A 23,897-nucleotide genomic window follows, 5' to 3' on the forward strand; every position below is an offset into this window, starting at 1 on the left:
CAAAAAAAAAAAAAAAAAAACTAAAGAGCCTATTGATGAACGTGAAGGAAGAGAGTGGAAAAAGTTGGCTTAAAGCTCAACATTCAGAAAACGAAGATCATGGCATCTGGTCCCATCACTTCATGGCAAATAGATGGGGAAACAGTGGAAACAGTGTCAGACTTTATTTTGGGCTCCAAAATCACTGTAAATGGTGACTGCAGCCATGAAATTAAAAGATGCTTGCTCCTTGGAAGAAAAGCTATGACCAACCTAGACAGCATATGAAAAAACAGAGACTTTACCAACAAAGGTCCATCTAGTCAAAGCTATGGTTTTTCCAGTAGTCATGTATGGATGTGAGAATTGGATTATAAAGAAAGTGGAGCGCTAAAGAATTGATGCTTTTGAACTGTGGTGTTGGAGAAGACTCTTGAGAGTCCCTTGGACTCCATGGAGAGAAAATCAATCCATCCTCAAGGAAATCAGTACTGAATATTCATTGGAAAGACTGATGATAAAGCTGAAACTCCAATACTTTGGCCACCTGATGCAAAGAACTGACTCATTGGAAGAGACCCTGATGCTGGGAAAGATTAAAGGTGGGAGGAGAAGGGGACAACAGAGGATGATATGGTTGGAGATGGACATGAGTTTGAGCAAGCTCCAGGAGTTGGTGATGGACATGGAAGCCTAGCATGCTGTAGTTCATGGGGTCGCAAAGAGTCGGCACGACTGAGTGACTGAACTGAACTGAGGTCCATTCAAGTTGCCACAAATGGCATTATTTCATTCTATTTTTGTGTCTGAGTAATATTCCACTGTATCCATTGTGCCACAACTTCTTTATCCATTCGTCTGTTGATGGACATTCAGGTTGCTTCCATGTTCTGACTATCGTAAATAGTACTGCTAAAATCATTGAGGGGCATGTATCTTTTATGAAGGTGAACTTTGCAAAGCACCAAAGGATAGAACCTAGTTGCCAGGAGAACCAACTGTGAATAGAGGATTGAAACTCAGTCTCATTCCTTGATTTTCAAGGAGGGGAGAGGGGAATAAAAGTTGAATTAATCACCAAGTGAATTAGTCAGTCATGCCTCCACAAAAAAAAAAAAAAAAAAAAGGAGGAGTTCAGAAAGCTTCCACTTGGGGGAGAACCAGAACATTTTTATATGCTATCATTCTGATTCCAAGCTGCATATGGACAGAAAGTCCTTTTGTTAGGACTTCGTCCTATATATCTCTTCATCTGGCATTACATATTGTTTGTATTAAAGCAGTAGTCTAGTGAGTAAATGGATTCTCCTGAGTTCTGTGAGCCCTTTTGGTAAATTAGTTGCACCCAAGGATGAGGTTATGGGAACCTCGGATTTATAGGACATAGGTGGGTCAGAAGCTTGGGTAACACTTGGACTTGGGGCTGGTATTTTAAATGGATGGCAGCCTTGTGGGACTGAGCCCTTTGTTTGTGGAATCTGATTCTATATCTGGGCAGACAATGTTAGAATTGAGTTGAATTATTGGGCACTCTGCTGGTATCCAAGAATTGCTTGCTGGTTTGGAAAAGCTGCCTCCCACATATATACTGGAATCAGGTCCAGGAAGCTAATCTACAACCTAAAGCTCTAACAATAGGTGAATGGATGAATAAATGGTGGTACAACTATATAATGGTATACTACTTGGGAATAAAAAGAAGGAACTGTTGCTACATCTTAGAATGTAGGTGAATCTCCAAATGATTAAGGTGCATGAAAGAAGTTGGCCAAAAAGGAGTACCTAATGTGTGATTCAGTTCAGTTCAGTTCATTTCAGCCGCTCAGTCATGTCCGACTCTTTCCAACCCCATGAATCGCAGCACGCCAGGCCTCCCTGTCCGTCACCAACACCGGAGTTCACTCAGACTCACGTCTATCGAGTCAGTGATGCCATCCAGCCATCACATCCTCTGTTGTCCCCTTCTCCTCCTGCCCCCAATCCCTCCCAGCATCAGAGTCTTTTCCAATGAGTCAACTCTTTGCATGAGGTGGCCAAAGTACTAGAGTTTCAGCTTTAGCATCATTCCTTCCAAAGAAATCCCAGGGCTGATCTCCTTCAGAATGGACTGGTTGGATCTCCTTGTGGTCCAAGGGACTTTCAAGAGTCTTCTCCAACAGCACAGTTCAAAAGCATCAATTCTTCGGTGCTCAGCTTTCTTCACAGTCCAACTCTCACATCCATACATGACCACAGGAAAAACCATAGCCTTGACTAGACGGACCTTTGTTGGCAAAGTAATGTCTCTGCTTTTCAATATGCTATCTAGGCTCAGTGAAAAAAGGAAAGAGGAAAGAGATGGCACTATCTCTGTGAAAACTGGGACCATCATTGAATACAGTAAAAGTATTAAAAATCTTCACAAAATGGGCAGTTTTTCTCCTTTAATTCAGTGAAAGACTACATGGAAAATCAGGGAAGGACAAAGAGATTCTCTTTCCTGTCTGTGAAGGAAAGGATCAGTGGGGATATCCCCCGGTTTGTGGGCACCTCGTTAGTGGGTGCTCTGTGGACAACTAGAGGATCTGAGGATATTGGACATGAGGTGACTCTAGGAGGCTAGTCAGGTATGGAGTTACCACCCCAGCCAACCCCACTGGAAAAACTGACACCCTTCTGCTGTCAAAATCTGTGACTCATGTGGTCCTATGAGAAAAGTCCCTGATGTCAGCTTCCAGGAAACCTCTGTGACTGAACTGCAGTTAGGTGTGGTACCTCCCACACCCAATGTGGAGGCCAGAAAGGAAGTTCACCCTTTAGTTTTCTCCAAGCAAAGAGCTCTTCAGCTGATAAACTGTCCCATTAATTTCTAGTTCAATCTCTTTTTCTCTGACCCATACTTACGGGTCATCAAATATAGTCTTGAATCTAATCAAGCCTAGAAGTGGCTACGGTCAGACAAGAGTCCCAAGGAAGTATCACTTCTTGCTCTCCAGCTTTATCTGATTCAAGTTCAATTTGGATACACCCAAGACAGCTTTGTTGTTAGACTACTACATTCATGAGATGTTAATAAGTATTCCTAAAACAAAAACAAGCAAAACCATAGGGAGTGAGAGGAATCTATGGTTAATCATTTCAGAAGTGAGATTAAATAAAATAAAACATAAAGCAATGAAGTTTTTTTTTTTTCTGATCAACTTCTGAGAAAACTGTTATATACTAATGTACATTGTGAGTCTCAAAGAGAAACGTCTACTTATATAACTACAAACCTATTCATGTATTACAGGTTATTTATTAACAGCTCATAGTATTTCATAGCTCAGAGAATATTGCATTCCATGGAACAAAGTTTGGCAAACTCTAGTGCTGGACTTGAGTAGGTTTAGTTTTGAATTCTAACATTGGTGCTTACCAGAAGTATGGCCCTGGGCAATTTCCTTAACCTCTCTGACTTTCCCAATTTCTTCTTCTTTAAAATGGTGATCCAATGATTCATACCTTATTAGCTAAAGGACATAATATTTCCTGGGTGGCTCAGTATCAGACTGCTGGGTTCAGTGAAAACTGAAAGATCAAATCTAGAACTTCCCTAACAGTCCATTCTTAAGGGTGACTCTGAAATTTCTGCTAGATTTTTTTTTTTTACTTTTTAAAAAATTAATTAATTAATTAATTTTACTTTACAATATTGTATTGGTTTTGCCATACATTGACATGAATCCACCATGAGTATACATGTGTTCCCCATCCTGAACCCCCCTCCCACCTCCCTTCCCATATCATCCCTCTGGGTCATCCCAGTGCACCAGCTCCAAGCACCCTGTATCATGCATCAAAACTGGACTGGTAATTCACTTCACATATGATATTTTATATGTTTCAATGCCATTCTCTCATATCATCCCACCCTCGCCCTCTCCCACAGACTCCAAAAGACTGTTCAATACATCTGTGTCTCTTTTGCTGTCTCACATACAGGGTTATTATTACCTTCTTTCTAAATTCCGTATATATGCATTAGTATACTGTATTGCTGTTTTTCTTTCTGGCTTACCTCATTCTGTATAATAGGCTCCAGTTTCATCCACCTCATTAGAACTGATTCAAATGTATTCTTTTTAATGGCTGAGTAATATTCCATTGTGTATATGTACCACAGCTTTCTTATCCATTCATCTGCTGATGGACATCTAGGTTGCTTCCATGTCCTGGCTATTACAAACAGTGCTGCGATGACCACTGGGGTACACATGTCTCTTTCAGTTCTGGTTTCCTTGGTGTGTGTGCCCAGCAGTGGGATTGCTGGGTCATATGGCAGTTCTATTTCCAGTTTTTTAAGGAATCTCCACACTGTTCTCCATAGTGGCTGTACTAGTTTGCATTCCCACCAACAGTGTAAGAGGGTTCCCTTTTCTCCACACCCTCTCCAGCATTTATTGGTTGTAGCCTTTTGGATAGCAGCCATTCTGACTGGTGTGAAGTGGTACCTCATTGTGGTTCTGATTTGCATTTCTCTGATAATGAGTGATGTTGAGCATCTTTTCATGTGTTTGTTAGCCATCTGTTTGTCTTCTTTGGAGAAATGTCTGTTTAGTTCTTTGGCCCACTTTTTGATTGGGTCTTTTATTTTTTTTTTGGAATTCAGCTTCAGGAGTTGCTTGTATATTTTTTAGATTAATTCTTTGTCTGTTGCATCATTTGCTATTATTTTCTCTCATCCTGAAGGCTGTCTTTTCACCTTGCTTATAGTTTCCTTTGTTGTGCAGAAGCTTTTAATTTTAATTAGGTCCCATTCATTTATTTTTGCTTTTATTTCCAATATTCTGGGAGGTGGGTCATAGAGGATCCTGCTGTGATTTATGTCAGAGACTGTTTTGCCTATGTTCTCCTCTAGGAGTTTAATAGTTTCAGGTCTTATGTTTAGATCTTTAATCCATTTTGAGTTTATTTTTATGTATGGTGTTAGAAAGTGTTCTAGTTTCATTCTTTTACAAGTGGTTGACCAGTGTTCCCAGCACCACTTGTTAAAGAGATTGTCTTTTCTCCATTGTATATTTTGCTAGATCTTGAGGAATAAAATACATTAGGTGCCAGAAGTCCTTTTAGTAATCCTTTGCCTGTTTCATTTTTTGTAATATCTTTAAGTTTTGTGTGCTCTTGTTAAAAAAAAATTCAAACAATATAGAGAATACAAAAAAGGAAACATAAAACCTTCTGCAACCCCACAAGCCAGAGATAACCACCTTTAACATTTTTGGTGAACATCTTCCCAGACATTTTTTAAATATACAGATCTATTTGACAATTTACATAGAAGAACATGGTATCCAGCAAGTAGTTATTGGTTTCCCATTTATTCCTACACAGAGTCTGTGGAGGTCTTTGATTCATCACTGGGGCCATAACTAACACAAGTTTTTTTCTAAATAAGAGAAGAAATCTGTTCTCTATGAGCGCTCCCAAATTATGGCCCTCATGACAAAATAAATTTAGATAAATGATATAGTTCATCAAACCCTGCAAAAGGCCAAGCTCTTCATAAATAAATTTTATCTATAAATTTAGCCCCACTTTTCAAACAGGAAGTCCAAGGCTCAGACAGCCTATGTAACCAGCATAAGATCACCCAGCTAATAATCAACAAAGACAGGCCATAGGCCAAGGTCTTTCACCCTCCTAAGCCTATGTTCCTTCCATTGTCCCACGGCCTGGGAACTCATCTCCCACTTCACCATTCAACTCCCTCCCTGCAATGTGATGAACCTCCAAAAGGACTCTTTTCATTTTTTACAGTTTGAACCCCTGTGAGCAGTGGCTGAGTGAGGTAGGATGTGGGTTTGCAAGTATGTCTATTTATGGAGTAATAAGCAGTTATAGATGGAGGGGTGTTACTAAAATCAAGTCAAATCAAACCATCAACTTTATGCATTAATTTCTTCTCATGTCTATATCACTTCATCAAAAGAATGTGTCTGTCAGCTTATTTTTTCCTTAAATCGTGTTCTGGTGAAAATTTCCTTTCAAGGCTGCTCTCCAGGGAGAAGAATTGGTGATTTATAAAAGAGAGAAAGAAGGAAGAAGCAAAGAAAAGAGAAACAAATGAGGAACACAAATCCAAATGATCCTGGGGTCTCATTTTCCTCCATTTGGGAGCTTAGCAAGGTCATCACTCAACAGGAAAACCACAGATGATCCTAGTGGCTGAGCTGAGACAGGACCTATATAACAAGGTGGCTCTCAAAACTGGAACAGTTACATGAAACAGCTACAACTGCTCCAGAGACAATGGACTAGTAGTTCTCTTTCCTTAGCATAAAATATGTAGAATTTTGATGCAGAGTGTCCCTGTCCTAGAGACTTGTCCATGGTGTGCTCAGCAAGCTATGTCCACAGTGGGCAAGATTCTCTGTGAGATAATGAAAGCTATTTCTGTAAGTATTCCTGTCAAAAGTTGGAATAGCCTGAAGCTAGTCATGAGGCAATGGCACCCTACTCCAGTACTCTTGCCTGGAAAATCCCATGGGTGGAGGAGCCTGGTTGGCTGCAGTGCATGGGGTCACTAAGAGTCAGGCACGACTGAGCAACTTCACTTTCCCTTTTCACTTTCATGCGTTGGAGAAGGAAATGGCAACCCACTCCAGTATTCTTGCCTGGAAAATCCCAGGGATGGGGAAGCATGGTGGGCTGCTGTTTCTGGGGTCGCACAGAGTCAGACACGACTGAAGCGACTTAGCAGTAGCAGCAGTCACAAGGAAACATCAGACAAACCAAAATAGAGAGAGACAATCTAGAAAATATTTGCCAGTAGTCTTCAAGAATATCAATGTTATGAAACAAAGACAGACTCAGGAACCATTCCAGATAGGAGAAAATTACAGAGATAACACTTAAAAGCAATGTATGGTCAGAGATTCTAATAGCAAAGAACAGCAATGCCAAAGAATGATCAAACTACTGCACAATTGCACTCATTTCATGTGCTAGCAAGATAATGCTCAAAATTCTTCAAGTTAGGCTTCAGCAGTACATGAGCCAAGAACTTACAGATGTACAAACTGGATTTAGAAAAGGCAGAGGAACAAGAGATCAAATTGCTAACATTTATCGGATCATAGAGAAAGCAAGGGAATTCCAGAAAAGCATCTACTTCTGCTTCCCTGACTATGCTAAAGCCTTTGACTGTGTGGATCACAACCAACTATGGAAAATTCTTAAAGACCACCTGACCTGTCTCCTGAGAAATCTGTAAGCAGCTCAAGAAGCCACAGTTAGAACAAGACATGGAACAATAGACTGGTTCCAAACTGGGAAAGAAGTACGTCAAGGCTGTGTATTGTCACCCTACTTATTTAACTTACGTGCAGAATAAATCATGCAAAATGCCAAGCTGGATGAAGCACATGCTGGAATCAAGATTGCCAGGAGAACTATCAATAACCTCAGATACGCAGATGACACCACCCTTATGGCAGAAAGCGAAGAGGAACTAAAGAGCTTCTTTATGAATGTGAAAGGAGAGTGAAAAAGCTAGCTTAAAACTCAACATTCAAAAAACTAAGATCATGGTATCCGGCCCCATCACTTAATGGCAAATAGATGGGGAAAAAGTGGAAGCAGTTACATATTTTTTTCTTGGACATCAAAATCACTGTGGATGGTGACTGCAGCCATGAAATTAAAAGACTCTTGCTCCTTGGAAGGAAAACTGTAACAAACCTAGACAGCACATTAAGAAGCAGAGATACCACTTTGCCAACAAAGTTCCATATAGTCAAAGCTATGGTTTTTCCAATAGTCATGTACGGATGTGAGAGTTGGATGATAAAGAAGGTTGAGCACAGAAGAACTGATGCTTTCAAATTGCGTTGCCAGAGAAGACTCTGGAGAGTACTTTGGACTGCAAGGAAATTGAACCAGTCAATCTTAAAGGAAATCAACCCTGAATATTCACTGGAAGGACTGATGCTGAAGCTGAAGCTCCAATACCTTGACCAACAAATTTTGGCCATAAATATGATGTATTTTCATTGGAAAAGACCTTGATGCTGGGAAAGATTGAGGGCAGGAGGAGAAGAGGGTGACAGAGGATAAAATAGTTGGATGGCATCACCAGCTCAATGGACATGAGTTTGAGCAAACTCGGGGAGATAGTGAAGGACAGGGAAGCCTGGTGTGCTGCAGCTTAAGGCTGCAACTCTCATAAACAGTTGGACACAACTTAGTGACCAAACAAAAACAATATAGAATATTAGTGAGCCAAAAGGAAGAGGATAAATGTATACATATAACTGATTCACTTCATTGTACAGCAGAAGCTAACACATCATTGTAAAACAATTAAACTCCAACAGGAAAAAATAAAAAGAAAGAAAAAAAGAGTATTAGTGGGGCAATTGGGGGAATCTAAAAAAATCTATGGAGTGATAATAGTATTATATCAGTGTCAAAATCCTGATTTTGATCATTGTAAAGTGGATATAGAAGAAAAAGATTTTGTTTTTATATACCCTAAACACTTAAGGGGGTAAGATATCATGTCATCAATTGCTCTCAAATGAGAAAACTGGAGAAAGATAAAGAAAATGTGATAAAATGTTAATATTTGAGAAATCTGAATGAAGGGGGTTCAGAAATTTTTGATATCGTTTTTGTAACGTTTCTGTAAGTACAAATTTTTGTCAAAATAAAAAGTGAAAGAAAAGTTGAATGTAAGTAAATGATCTAAGGAATTCTGATCTCGAAATCATTATAGTTTAAGCCCCTCATGGTATAAATATTGAGATTCTACAATAGTTATTTTCAGAAGAATAAACCATGGGGTAATTCTTTATACCTCTAGTTGTTCCTGATATAGAATAAATATGAAGCTATGAGATCAAATTTACCTGAGCAAATTTTAAAACATGCACAATATCAAAATAATTTCTCACCTTTTTTCCTCCATCAAGTTCTGAAATATAAAATGTCAAAAAAAGTTTAGCAAATTAAATATTTGACTTGCTAACCTATTGATTTCAGATATTTAGGATTTATAGCTAAGTTGTATTCTCATGTCTGCTTATGTTAAAACACACTGGAAATTTCTTTATGTGAACAAATAACACAGTTCAGTGATGCCATTTAATACGTCTGAAAGAAAAGGATGTAGTGTGGAGAAAAAAACATTTCTTAGAGAATCAAGAAACATTCTAGATAACTAGTTACGTAATTTTGTGATTTTGAACAAGTTGCCTGACCTAAAAAATACGCAGATTGGAGTGTTATGGTAGCAAAACTGGGCTCTCACTATGAGTTGACATTTTATTTGAACATTTATGTAATCTCTAAGTTCCCTTTCAGTATCAACATTCTAACACTTAGAACATATCACATTTATTTTAAATTGTTATACAAATGTATCGCTGTGGTGAAACAACTTTTGGCTATAGCTATGATGTACTGATGCAGTGGGAACTCTACCGTGAAGTAGGAAATGAAGAGAATTGCCTCTGTATTTCAACACAGAGATGCATGGCCTCTACTCTGAGTGCCCACACACTTGCTTTGTAAATGCATTGTCTTCCTCTTTCTGAAAGCCTGTTTCCAGACAACTTTTCCAAACTGACCACCCAGCCTCCAGTTGCAATCGTTTCATTCTGTGCCCCAGAGACCACCCTGGAGGCCCACTCTGCATGACTATCTAATACCTCTGTGTTTGTTTCAGTACTCTGCACCTGGTGTGGCAGCTGGGTCCTGGACCTCCCTGAAGCCAGGTAGCCAGCCTCTAGGCCCAGGATGATCTGCTCACAGTGGATGCTCACTTGGTACAGGAAGTACTGTGTGCTGACTAATTCAGGAAAGTAAACCAAACCACTGTAAGTAAATCAACACAGCATTTCTGGAAACAGAAGCTGAAAGAAAGAAAATGGCTGTAACCTTGCAGAAAAGCTCCACCTTTCACTAAAATCTAGGGGGGATACCTAGGTCAAGGAGGAAGAAATCTGCCTCTCATCCTCATTTCAACCCATATTCCATCAAGTCTGTCAAGTGGATATTTCAGGCATAGCTCTGTCTGTGGCTAGCTTAGAACTCACCTGGTTAGTGAGCTTGCCTTCCATCTTAGGTTCTGGAGTTCTAGAACCCAGTAGAAAAAATTTCCTACTTCTTGTGGTCCTGCAACCATGGCTTGTTATACTCCAGTGTCATTTGCTTACTCTCATTTCTAACATGCCTGGGTGTTCACATTTCTTTGAGTTTGCATATTCTGTTTGAAATGCTGTTACCCCTAGTCCCCATAGCAAATTCATCCTTCCTTGAAAATGAACCTGAGCAACTGTCTCTCCCAGGGAGTCTTGGGCATGCTCCTAAACTCCTCCTACATTTTGTGCACAGGATTGTTCCATTATAGAAAAGATTATATTGTGTTGTATTTGTATATTGATGTGACTGTCCTCATGCTACTCTACAAACACCACATCAGTTATCCCTGTGTCTCCTGTGCTTAGCACATGCCTAACTCCTGTTCTGTTGCAAGGTAGGAGTGAGGAAGGTGAACAGACTTCACGTGCTAGTCTGAAGCCCCTTGGACAGTCAGAAATCAACCTGAAGTTGTAAGAAGCTGAAGACCAACAGAGTTTGAGGTTTCCAGTGTGTGCCTCTTGTCAATTACCAAGTGTGAAGTCACTTAGGTAGTAGTAGATGTGAAAGGTGAAAAGCTGGGCTTTGACTAATGCCTTGCTGGTTTAAATGTGTCGAATCCTCTTATTTCAAGGCTAAATACTCTTAATTGGCCCACACAGGAAACATCACAGGAAATCATGCTACAGTTCAGCCTCTGCTCTAATTTAACCACAGTTTCAAAATAGTGCAGATTCTAGTGGAGATTGAGAAAGCAAAACTTTGTTTAGCCAGCAGCTAAGATTCTGTTTTGTTCAGTTCTGTTCCCTTGCAAGCATATCTGATATTTCTTATCTCCCAAGGGAGTTCCTTAAGGGCAAGACTGTTTGCAGGACAAATACGTTCCTTTTATTATCCCCCCAGGCCCCCACCTCCCACCCTTACCAGGCATAGTACCTGGCCCTGCTGCTGCTGCTGCTGTTAAGTCACTTCAGTTGTGTCCGACTCTGTGTGACCCCATAGACGGCAGCCCACCAGGCTCTGCCATCCCTGGGATTCTCCAGGCAAGAACACTGGAGTGGGTTGCCATTTCCTTCTCCAATGCATGAAAGGGAAAAGTGAAAGTGAAGTCACTCAGTCGTGTCCGACTCTCCAGGACCCCATGGACTGCAGCCCACTATGCTCCTCCATCCATGGGACTTTCCAGGCCCTAGGATGTGCTTAACATCTGATTATTAAATGAATTCATTACAAAGTCTGGTCTTTATTTGAAATTCAAAGGTCAATAGCTCCTGAGATGCTTATAGAATCGATAGCCCTTTGCCCCATTCCCATGCCTCATCATTAGGTGGATGAGTGTGGTTCTACAGAAATTTCCTTTCCATTCCCTGTATGATTCTTACAGATCTTGGAAGGAGAAAGCTTTCATCTAGAGTTCTTTGTGGTAATCTGACCCCCAACAACTATAGTGGTTACAGAAAGCCAGGACCGAAGCTTGGCTATCACTTTCTGAGTCCATAATACCGCAGACATTAGTTATGGGACCCGAATTAGAAATCCTTGCAATATCATTTTGTTTTCCAAGTCATCCAGATCTGGTACATGTCTTATTATATTTATCAATATTCTTGTTTCGACTACTAAGGGAAAGCGTTAGTTGCTCAGTCATGTCCGACTCTTTGAGACCCTGTGGACTGTAGCTCGCCAGGCTCCTCTGTCCATGGAATTCTCCAGGCAAGAATACTGGAGTGGGTAGCCATTCCCTTCTCCAGGGGATCTTCCTGACCAAAGGATCAAACCCAGGTTTCTCACACTGCAGGTAGATTCTTTACTGTCTGAGTCACCAGGGAAGCCCATTGAATACTAAGGATAAGTTTATTTGGGGGAATCCTGAGGATCACGGTGCTCTTCCTGTTCTTTTAAAACAACTAATCTAAGCAGCTCTTAACAATGTCTATCTTTTACCTCTTGAAACACAGGTTCTGAGCATGTCCTGTGTCCTTGACTCTGAGCTGGGCGTTAAGATTAATCACAGTCCTTCTGTTTAGTGCCTCTCAGGAGTCACTAACTTTACTTTTGAAAATTTTTCAAATTAAGATCTGCATCTCCCAGCTGCCTTTTAGAGTAGTTCTAGCTGTTGGTTCTCTGCTCACTTTAAAATTACAAGACCAATCTTCTAAAGACCAGATCAAGTAGGAAATCTTCCAGTTTCATTTCACACAAATGGCTCTATCATCAGTAATGACCAGACAGAGAAGTTCAAGCTCTGAAGCAATTTAAGCACATGAAAACCACGACCCATCAAATAATTGGAACCCAGTTAACTGAAACTCTTTCTGGCCAGATTGCCTTTTGAGGGCCACTAGGATCTTGCTGATAATTTTACTACCTGCACTAAACATTTGCAAAAGCTTCAAGAAAGTTTATAGTCTACTAGAGAGATAAACAGAGACTCCTTAGAAGATACCTTAGCCCATATAATATGGTTCAGTTCTCTGCTTTCAAACCAAATTAAAATGTCACCAATCTTACCTTTAAGCAGGCACTTTTTGTCTCTCCTTTAGACAGAATTGGTGATTATCAATGAAGCGCCGAGACAAGACTGGTAACACGGATGTCAGGGCTATTTGTGTAAAAGGAGAAGTGAAGGGGAAATAAATGTGATCACACTGTGACGACAGGAAGCCCAGATGAGGAGAGGAAGGAAGTGAGGCTGGGCCCGCCCTCTTTAAGCTCAGAAATGCAATCCTTCCCCTGTGGATTTTCAGACGCCTTCTCTCACAGCTCACCCAAATATCTAAACCAGTTTCCATGAAAAACAGGAAAACTCGAAGAATTGATGGGTTCTGGAGTGATCTGACATTGATTTTTGTCTAGAAAAGGACAGCGTTTCTCAATCAAAATGACATCTCAGAATTACCTGTGGATCTGCTCAAGAATAAATATACCTGACCCCACCATACTGATTCAGTCCCAGTGAGGTAGATAGACAGGAATGGAACCCAAGAATTAATATTTTGAGAAGTTTCTAGGAGTGAAAATTAGGAGTGTCTCCTAAGCCACTTCACCTTCTCCCCATTCTCCCTCTGGCCACCTTCTGGAAGCTTTGTAGTCTCCAGTTTGATTGAGTCACTACTTTCAGACTTCTATGTCTCAGAAGCTGGACTGCCCTTACCTAAGTGTATTGTCAGGGGCAGACTTCAAGGCACAGTCCAAAGGTACTAGTAGAATTGATTTGATTAGTAGAGAGAGCCCCAGATTCAGAGTCCCAAGATCTGGATTTCAGTCCCAGCTTCATTTGTGTTAACTGTGAGATACTGAGAAAATCTCAACCTCTCAGCTTCAGCTTATTAAGAGTAACATCCAATAATTACTATCTTCCTTCACCCTAAGACTTTAAAAGTCTAGTATAACTTGTAAGCAGGGTTGGCTTATGGGGAAAACTGAGTTAAAGAAGAAAAGATTCTTTACTGCAGACTGTGTCTTGTCAGTCTTTAATATTCTCTTGTGTGTGTACATGTGCTTAGACCCGTGTGTCTGATTCTTTGTGACCCCAAGGACTGTAGCCCACCAGGCTCCTCTGCCCATAGGGATTCTCCAGGAAAGAACAGTGGACTGGGTTGCTACACCCTCCTTCAGGGGATCTTCTCAACCCAGGGATTGAGCCCAGGTCTCCTGCATTGCAGTTGGATTCTTTACCATCTGAGCCACCAGGGAAGCCTAAGAATGCTGGAGTGGGTAGCCTATCCATTCTCCAGGGGGTCTCCCTGACCCAGGAATCAAACTGGGGCCTCCCATATTGCAGGCAGATTCTTTACCAGCTGAGCTACCATGGAAGCCCAATATTCTCTTAACATTCTCTAAATATGTAGATTTCCCCAAATTTGCTTGATCATAGAACAGTATGTGTATATGTGGGACAGAGAGAGAGGGAGAGAGAAAGATTTATCAGGAAACTATTTTTCAGTGTAACTGTACTTCAGGAAATGCTATTATAAACTCTCCTCTCTTCAGTTGGCATCGCTCTGAGAAATCACTGCCCCTCACCTGGGACTGCTGTCATACTGACAGGCCACTGTAGTGGAGTAATTGAGGAAAGACTTCTTGATGGCTTTCATTACTATCTCTCTGTGTCAAAGATGCACATCCCTATGTACAACCCGGTCTCTCATTTGAGTGCCACATAGGCACCTCAAGTACAGATCCAAAACTCAGCTTAGTAAACTCAGCAACCTCCCACTCAGCCTGCTCTACACCCCCACCACCCCCATTACCATCTCATGGAAAGCTTGACTAAACTCTCAGTTGCCCAAGTCAGAAACAAGGCATCCTTTTAAGTTACTGTCTGTCAGATACCACCACATGCTATTGTTAATAATGATTAAGGAAGACAATTTAGGCTACAAGGACAAACTTTATCTAACACTTCATAAAGTAGACTATCTCCATTCAGAGAACTGCAAAGTGGGACCAAACGCAGGAAGTGTTTATAGAACAGAAAATAAAAAGGAAGGACGATAAAAAGAGAAAATGTCTGATTGACTGTGGCCACATGGTCAACCTTGATTGTGGTGAGAAGGAACAAGGAAATAATTATAGCGCCTACAGTTGATGTGTTGACTGCTCAAGCAAAGAATTTACAAGAATACAAAAGTTACAAAAAAACTTCAGTGTGCTGATGTGGTGCTTGAGGCAAAAGCATCTGCATCCTGGGCCTTAAGAACTATGTCAAAATTATCAACCACTCAGTATTTTTATTTAATATAAATTTATTTAATATAAATTTATTTATTTTAATTGGAAGTTAATTACTTTACAATATTGTATTGGTTTTGCCATATATCAACATGAATCCGCCACAGGTATTATTGTTTTTGTTGTTTAGTCACTAAGTCGTATCCAACTCTTTGGTGACCCCATGGACTATAGCCCACCAGGCTCCTCTGTCCATGGGATTTCCCAGGCAAGAATACAGGAATGGGTTGTCATTTCCTCCCCCCAGGGATCTTTCCAACCCAGGGACTGAACCCATGTCTCCTGCATTGCAGGTGGATTCTTTACCACTGAGCAATGGGGGAACCCCAAAAAATACCCCATAAAAAAGGATTATGTAGCAGAAAAAAAGAGAGAACTTTAGGAATTTCAGGAGACTAGAACATAAAGTCTAGTCAAGACTAGAGTTCTTCATAGCAGAAATAATGATCATTTTAATTGAGAAAACATTTTTCTTTAATGTACTCCTCTCTGTCATCCTACTGCAAAAGGCTAATCCAAGTGTTCCACCACCAGAGGCAACTGTTCCTGGTAGTCAGAAAAGGATAGGGAATTGTACACCCACTCAGACCCAAACCTACAAGATTTCATTGAGAACTAATGTCATTTCCAACCATTAGATATTTACTATCCATTTGGAGAAACGAGGGAAAAATTGGAGAACAAAACAATGTCAGGGTGGACCATGTTGTTAAATAATTCAGAAGAATGTTCAAAAACTTAAAAAACAAAAAAACAAAACTAAATTAGAGAAGGGATTTAGCAGAAGGTCAGACTCATGGCTTGGTTTTCTCAGTGTATGATATTGATCAAGCATCATAGGTGATAATGGAATCCAGGAATTTAGGAGGCTTACAGTTGGCCAGACAAGGAATTGGAGTACAAAATATGGATGCTTCATTATCAAGCAGTAGTACCTGTCAAAATGGCTCCTGAATGAACAAAACCTCACATAAACATGGAGAAATCATTGAGTTCTCATTTAGGCTTTTTTTTTTTTTAATGAGTTAGTCTGTTTTTATTATTAGAAAATAAATACTATTGAGATATGAGGTGAATACAGATAGAATCCTCAAGCTGAGGGTAGGCAGTATTTTTTTTATTATTTTTATGGCTACAATAACCAATAGTGATATCCTTTTCCTTTGAGACTTAATCCAATGTGGCCTGGATTGGCAAACTTTCATCTACAGCAGCCCCCTACTGGCGTCATTGTCCCAGATACTACACTGCCAAAAAGTTTCACACTTTTTAACATAATGTCTGTGATATATTGTGGCTACTTGATTTAGGCCCTAGGAAAAATAGGAGCTGTAGAAGTAGAAATACATTGTTGTACACACTAAAATTATGTAGTATTATAAACTAATGCTGGTGCTTCCTAGGTGGCATTAGTGATAAAGAGCCTGCCAATGCAGAAGACATAATGAGATGCTGGTTCGATCTCTGGATCAGGAAGATCCCTGGAGGAGAGCATGGCAACCCACTCTACTATTCTTGCCTGGAAAATCCCAGGGACAGAGGAACCTGGTGGGCTATAATCTATAGGATTACAAAGAGTTGGACAGGACTAAAATGACTTAGCACATAAAACAATGTTATCTCAATTAAAAAAAACAAATTAAAAAAAATTTTTTTTAAACTGTCTTAGTACATTCAGTCTGCTATAACAAAAATACCATAGATTTGGTAGCTTATTAGCAACAGAAATTAATTTCTCATGATTCTAGAGGCTGGAAAATCTAAGAACAAGGCACTAGTAGGTTTGGTATCTGGTGAGAACCTGCTTCCTGATTGATAGGTGGTCATTTCCTCCCTGTGTCCTTACAAGCCTCAGGGGAGAGATGGAGAGCCCTGGGGTCTCTTTCATAAGGGCACTAATCCCATTCATGAGTGCCCCACCCTCATGACCTAATTAGTTCCCAAAGTCCCCATCTACTAATACCATCACATTGGGGATTATGTTTCAATGTATGAATTTGGGGAACACTTTCAGTTTATAGTGGCTTCCCTGGTGTCTCAGAGGTTAAAGTGCTGCCTGCAATGCAGGAGACCTGGGTTCGATACCTGGGTCAGGAAGATCTCCTAGAGAAGGAAATGGCAACCTGCTCCAGTATTCTTGCTTTGAGAATCCCATGGATGGAGGAGGCTGGTGGGCTACAGTCCACGGGGTCGCAGAGTCAGACACAACTGAGCGACGTCACTTTCACTTTCTTTTCAGTTTATAGCAGTAAAGGAAATAACAGGGTTGGAAAATAGAAGACACTCAGAGAGAGACTTTAAGTCATTTAACATCTTTGAATCTTACTTTCTTCATCTATGCTGTGGGGATCATTTCTACTTCATGGCCAAATGAGAACCAAATAAGTTTCTATGTAGAAGAGCTTTATAAAATTTAAAGTATGAAATGAATGTTAGTTGCTATCCTCAGCATATTCCTTAGACCACTCCTGGTCTATCTTCCAGATTTTTCAGATTTAAAGCATAAGACTTAATGTGCTGAAGAGACTTCCTCAAGTCTCTCAGCTAGGGAAGAGCTCAGCAGATACCACAATCATCCACTCCTTCAGTCATTATAGGGATGGTCAGACCCCAGAAGGATGCACAAAAGTGGACCATGTGTGCTAAAGACTCTTGATTTCTGCCTGAAAGTTGTGACTCTCTCTTATTAAGGTCCCATCTTTTCTAAGCTCATGCAAGTATGGACCAGGGAGAAACCACCAAAATTATATGACTGTAAACCATGCTAGATGGACTTGTCCTCCTGCCTGAAGTCAGAGAGCAAGGTGATAGGTCTCTGTGAAAACATAGTTACTCCCTGTAATTGCAAGAGTAGCTATCTTCTCTCCTAATTCCACCCGGTCTTGGCTGTACATTTATATCCCTCCTATCCATCAGTAAAGGCCTGTACAGCCCTGGGACAAGAATCAGAAACTTAAAGTTAATTGTGTAGCCTTCCCTTCATTTCTTCTCAGAAGGAATCTAAGTCTTCAGGTGAAAGAGGCTCTTTTTGCAGAACAGCCCACTCCTGAGTCTAAAGGTACAAATATGACAAGGTATGGTCATGCTACCTGAAGGTGTCCAGTGTCCCACAAAGACAGGCCTCCCTCATAAACCTAGGAAAGTCACTGGGAAGAGTTGCTTTGAGACTCAGCCTTGTAAGAGGCAGTTACAAAGATTCAGAGGCTTAAAAATACAGTGCAAGTAACTGACACATAAAATTTCCTGCAGAAACCCATCATCCTAGAAGGTGTAATCTCCTCTAAATATATTCTCCATCTTGTCCTCTCAGTCAGTGAACACCAAGTGTCCTTGACTTTACAGGACATAAAACTAATCCAAACATGACCTTCATCTTTTTGTACATTTTTTCCATCAGGGAAAATAAGGGAAGCTATAAGATAGCAAAGGTCTCGTTAAAAAAAAAAAAATTGTATGTGTGAACACACATTTAGCAGCAGAAGCTTTTATTCAAATGAAGCTTTAAATGGAACAGCAATAAATAAGATACATAAAAACAGCGCTGCTCAGTAAGCACAAGGGTGGGTCTCAGAGACTGCTCATCTTCTTCCTTCCTATTGTGGCTTCTCAGGCACCTTTGTCCAACTCTAAGGTCAGAAAACCACTGGTCCGAGTGAGATTGGACCCCTGGGTTCCTCACCCAGTGTAGGGGCTTGTTTTCAGTTGAGGGACCAGGGCTGTGGCTGCTTCAGTCCTGCAGTCCTCACTAACTTGGAGACTCCTCAGGCTTCGTGTTTCATTGCCATGTCTCAGTGGAAAAAAGAAACCAGTTCTACCATCAATATCTCCCCTTCCCCGTCTGAGAGGTTAGGCGCTATGGCTTCCTGCAGAAGGAATGGTGGGGTAGTTTCTCCCAGCCGAGGGCAATAGTGCTGGCCACAAACATCCTGAGGTTTTGTTACCTGATTGGAGTTTCAGGCTCATAGTAGGTGCAATATGGGGCTTGGGGCTGGAGGAGTTCCATGGCTCTGGCATGTGCTGTGATACACTGCATGCTTTTCTGGCTGAATATAACCAAACAGTGATACTGACGTATACAGGAGTGCTCCTTATGTGTCCCCAGGCAAGAAGAAAAGTCACTGAGTCAGTAGGTAGTGTGGTACAGGGGAGAGAGGCCTGGACTCAGATATAGAAGTGTTGTATTCTAGTCTGTGTTGCCCAGGGAAAGTCCATTTAATCCACCGGGGGATCACTTTTTATAAAAAAAACAAAGTGTTGGATAATCCATACATTCTCTCTGGGCCTTAAACATTCCGAATATTTATTACTTCATAATATAAAAAATGAGTTTCTACTACATAATAATTTTGTCTGAGATTGGGTACAGAATCTAGAGGAAGAGTTATGAGAGCTACCATTTACTGAGCACTTGCTATGGGCCAAACAGCGCACTTAGGGACAGTGTGAGATGGGCATGGCATTTCCTCCTTTACAGATGAGAAAGGCTAAAATCAGTGAGTTTAGGTGACTTGCTGAAAGCACACTGCAAGAAAGTGGCAGATCTAGAATTAAAAATTTTCCCATGACACAAGTACCTGCTCTCCTACTCAACTTCCTGCAGAGCTAATCTGACGTTAACATCTGCTGCAGATGAGTCACCTGTGGATAAATGAAAGCTGATGAGCTAAACTTTCACCAGGAGTACCGTCAGATGATCTCACAATATTTTCTTAGTTTACAAGAGGGGCAAGAAGAGGGCAATTCTGTCTTTATAAAGCAAAACCTGAAAATGTTTGGAGATACCCAGTCTTGTATCTGTTGTTACCCAACCACAGTTTTGAGTAAGTCCCATGCATAGTGAACATAATCTCTTTGCTTAAAAAAAGAATAACTATTAAAAAGAAAGTTTAGACAAGAGATAATCCTATCCTCAAGTGAGCTTCCCTGGTGGCTCAGAGGGTAAATCGTCTGCCTACAATGTGGGAGACCTGGATTCGATCACTGGGTTGGGAAGATCCCCTGGAGAAGGAAATGGCAACCCACTCCAGTACTCTAATCCTCAATTAGAGGAGCCTAATTTGCAGGAGCCAGAAAAGAAGGCAGGCAGCAACTGAATGTGCAATGCTGATCTCAGCTTTTCTACTCTAAAGTCAACTCAGCTCTTTAGAGTTGCACAGGGCAAGGAACACATGCCCGCCACACCCTATGTTTCTAACTACTGAGAACATGTGTCAGCAAGAGGAGGAGCAAGTGCAGACAGGAGCATGACAGGAAGAGTTGGAACTCAAATACAAAGCTCCAGCTCCAACTGAGTCTGCCACCATAATAGCAGAGGAGATGGAGCACCACAGATTCATCATGGATCCTCTACTGAGCCCTTATTTCCCCAAATCTTTATTTCCCACTTCTACATCTTGAGTGCAAAGAATTAGAAAATGCTTTGCTTATGCCAAATTATTCCAGAGAAAGGAATTAAAGTTCCATATTCTTGATATATAATTAACACCTTATAATTATTATTGCTATTATTTTTATTAAGTGTATTTTTAGAATAATTTTAGGTTCTGGGCAAAATTGAGTGGAAAGTACAGAAATTTCTCATTCACCCTCCTTCCTCCACACTTTCATAGCCACCCCCACTATCAACATCCCACAACAGTGTGGTACATGTATCACAATCAATGAATATATATCAATACATCATGATCACTCAAGGTCTATAATTTACATTAGGATTCATTCTTGGTATTGTACATTCTGCTGGTTTTGACAAACATATAATGACATATATCCACCATTGAAGTAGCACAAAGAACAGTTCCATTACCCTAAAAATCCTCTGTGCTGTGCCTATTTATTCCTCCCTCAAACCCTAAACTCTGGCAACCACTGATTTTTTTTTTACTATATCCAAAGTTGTGCCTTTTTCACAACATTGTACAATTGGGATAAAATGCCATATAGCCTTTCAGATTGACTTCTTTTACTTAATGATATGCATTTAAGTTTCCTCCATGTATTATATTTTTATGGCTTGATAACTCATTTCTTTTTAGCACTAAATAATATTCCATTGTCTATATACCACAGTTTATTTTTCCATTCATCTGTTGAAGGACATCTTGGATGCTTCCAAGTTTTGGCAATTATAAATAAAATTGCTATAAACGTGCAGTTTTTTTTGTGTGTGAATACAAGCTTTCAACTCATTTGGGTAAATACCAAGGAGTATGATTGCTGAATCATATCAAAAGTATTTTCAGTTTTGTAAGAAACTTCCAAACTGTCTTTCAAAGCATTTGTACTATTTTGTATTCCCACCAGCAAGGAATGAGAGTTCTTGTTGCTCCATATCCTCATTGGTATTGCCCATGTTCTGGACATTGGTAATTCTGATAGATAAGTAGTAGTCATTTTATTATTATTTTAAGTATTTTATTTATTTAAGCTGCCTCAGGTCTGCATTGTGCTACATGAGATCTTCAATATTTATTTGTGGTATGAAGGATCTAGTTCCCTAACCAGGGATCAAATCTTGGCCCCCTGCATTGATAGCTCAGAGTCTTAGGCACAGAGAAGTCCCTTATAAAAAATCATGTATTTTATTTAAAATTTTGAATCATAAGTGTAATTTTATATTTATATATGTAGTTTTACATTGATTATTTGATTAATGTTTGCCTTTCCCCCAGAGGCTGTGAGTTTAGTGAGAGCAGGGACTGATTCTATTTTTGTTTATTTTGTACTTACATTTCATACAATACCTTGAATATAGTAGACCCTCAGTGAATATTTGAATGAATTGTGACCAATCTTATCAGCTCATCTTGGAGGTAAGTTTTTACACAAGGATCCAGGTCTACTGAAGATAATGAAGAAGAATCTGACCTGTTTAAATCATTCCCAGGATACCAGCTCACCTGAGGCTTTCAGAATTTAGCAGTGGCCTCAGCTATACTCACAGGTGTCTGATCATTAGTCTTTGGTAGTTATTGATTTAGGCTGTTGCCCTTCATATAGAAACCAAATTACTCAGTCCAGTTAATAAACTATTAAATAAATATAGCTATTTTCCTTTTTGCATCATCTAAGGAAACCTGGCTTCTTACTCAAGCACTTCTTCAGGGCTTCATGGATGTCTCTGTTTCTCAGGCTATAGATGATGGGGTTGAACATTGGTGTTAGGATGGTATAGAGCAGAGAAAATCCTTTGCGCAAGAGTTGGGAAGAGTTGGCTGAGGGTACAAGGTATGTGGCAATCAGTGTCCCATAAAACACCATGACCACGGTGAGGTGGGAGGAGCAAGTGGAAAAGGCCTTTTGCCGGCCAGTGCCAGATGGAATTCTTAGGATAGCAGCAAGAATGCAGGAGTAGGAGGCTGTGATGAAGAGAAATGGGATCACAGTCACTGCAGAAGAGGTGGCATAGGCAGTTGTCTCAGTCAGTGAGGTATCCACGCAGGAGAGATGGACCAGAGGGGCAAAGTCACAAAAGAAGTGATCGATTTCGTTGGGTCCGCAGAAGGTTAGTCTAGACAGTAGGACCATCGTGACTGTTGTGAGAAGGAAGCAGCAGAGCCAAGAGCTGGCAGCCAGCCTAATGCAGAAGGGGCCAGTCATGAGAATGGGATAGACGAGAGGTTGGCAGACGGCCAGGTAGCGGTCATAGGCCATCACCGCGAGCAAGAGGCACTCTGTTGCAGCCAGGGAGCCAAAGAAGTAGAACTGTGCCAGGCAGCCAGCCACAGAGATAGTCTTCTGTCTGGCTAGGATAATCAGCAACATCTTGGGGACAATATTGGATGTATACCACATCTCTAGAAAGGACAAGTTCACCAGAAAGAAGTACATGGGGGTGTGGAGGGGATGGCTGAATAAAACTAGCAGGACAATGAGGGTGTTTCCAGAAATAATTAAGATATATGAAACTAAAAACATCATAAAGAGAAAAATATTTAGCTCTTGGATGGAAGAGAATCCTTTAAGCACAAACTCCACTACTGTTTGGTTTTCCCAGGGCAGGGTCACCATGGCATGGCCTCCCTGAATGAGTGATAAAACATTCAAAATGCAGAAAGTTGTAACTTATACATAGAGCATGGATGGACAGTGGATGCTTTTCATTCACCACTCAGGTTTTTGGAAAATTGTTTTTAATCTGGGTGAAGGAGTGTTTTCTTTTTTTCAAAAACCTGAAATGAGAAAGAAAAGAATCTTCAATAGGAACTTGTGACCCTTTCTCCTACCTATATCTTTACCTCATCAGATAAACTAGGTCTCAGAGAAGTTTAACAGCTTGCTCAAAGTAGCAACCGCAGGCTTTCATGAAAGCAGGAACCAGGAGAAAGGAGGAGAAAAGTACAAAGATGAGGGAGAAAAAAAAAAGAAAGAAAGGAAAGTTGCCTGCTCTGTGCTTATCTTGAATATACTATGTTAGCCTGGAGAGTTATGGAAAAAAGAAAGATTTAAAAGGAAGGTGAGTACATTTCAGAAGATCTGTGAACTCTTGGACAGAATGTAGAGAATCAAGGGCCTGGGATAAAGAACCCTCTCCTTCCTCCTCAAGCACTGTTTATCTTTAGGGAGAGAGGACTCATCCTATCTACCACATATTCCCCTCCTTTTAACTTCTTAGTGAATTGAAAGTTAAACCTCTTATTTCTGTTTTGATTTCCACCATGCTAGCAAGAGAAAACATGTGAATGTGAGGTTTCAGGTTCTTTGATGCTGGGGTCAATGCCGATGCTGATGTAACACAAAGGCAAGAATGCTTTCTTTTACAATTTTAAATAGACAAAATAAAAATTAAACCACAGACATTTTAAAAAAAACATAAGGTTGCAGTAAATGGGAAAAGAAGTTTCAGAACCAGGTAGCCTAAGGCACTTTGTGCAACCAACCAACAATACAATACCCTCAAGTTCTTTTGAGTGAGATAAGTAGCCTAATTTTGTTCCTCATTTCTGTCTTTGTCCAAACAATACACTTCACCACAAAGTTCAGGACAGACACAGAACCTGCCCCCCTCCCCAAGCACTGCTGTCCACAGACAAGGGCTAAGAATGAAACCACTTTACTATTCTTAACATACATGCAGATACAAA

The 23,897-nt window shown here is 40.4% G+C and overlaps 2 protein-coding genes across 3 annotated transcripts in view; both read right to left on the bottom strand.

The window, feature by feature from the left end:
* Positions 1-12,713, bottom strand: part of CD53 (CD53 molecule) — a 34,107-nt gene extending 21,394 nt beyond the window's left edge. For both annotated transcript variants that reach the window (XM_040232076.1, XM_040232075.1), the window contains exon 1: positions 12,592-12,713. The gene's annotated coding sequence lies outside the window, so the exon portion shown is untranslated. The remainder of the gene's footprint in view (positions 1-12,591) is intronic.
* A 9,163-nt stretch (positions 12,714-21,876) lies between these two features.
* On the bottom strand, positions 21,877-22,973 carry LOC120856519 (olfactory receptor 11A1-like). The gene has a single exon (XM_040231909.1). It carries the CDS (start codon positions 22,822-22,824, stop codon positions 21,877-21,879), a length of 948 nt encoding a protein of 315 aa, XP_040087843.1. The 5' UTR covers positions 22,825-22,973.
* Positions 22,974-23,897: the final 924 nt, after the last annotated feature.

The sequence above is a fragment of the Oryx dammah genome, unplaced genomic scaffold (genome assembly GCF_014754425.2).
Source record: "Oryx dammah isolate SB20612 unplaced genomic scaffold, SCBI_Odam_1.1 HiC_scaffold_28, whole genome shotgun sequence".
NCBI lineage: Eukaryota > Metazoa > Chordata > Mammalia > Artiodactyla > Bovidae > Oryx > Oryx dammah.

What these genes read in the sequence shown, in the direction of transcription:
- LOC120856519 (XM_040231909.1), bottom strand. Translation starts at nt 22,824, where the DNA reads ATGGTGACCCTGCCCTGGGAAAACCAAACAGTAGTGGAGTTTGTGCTT.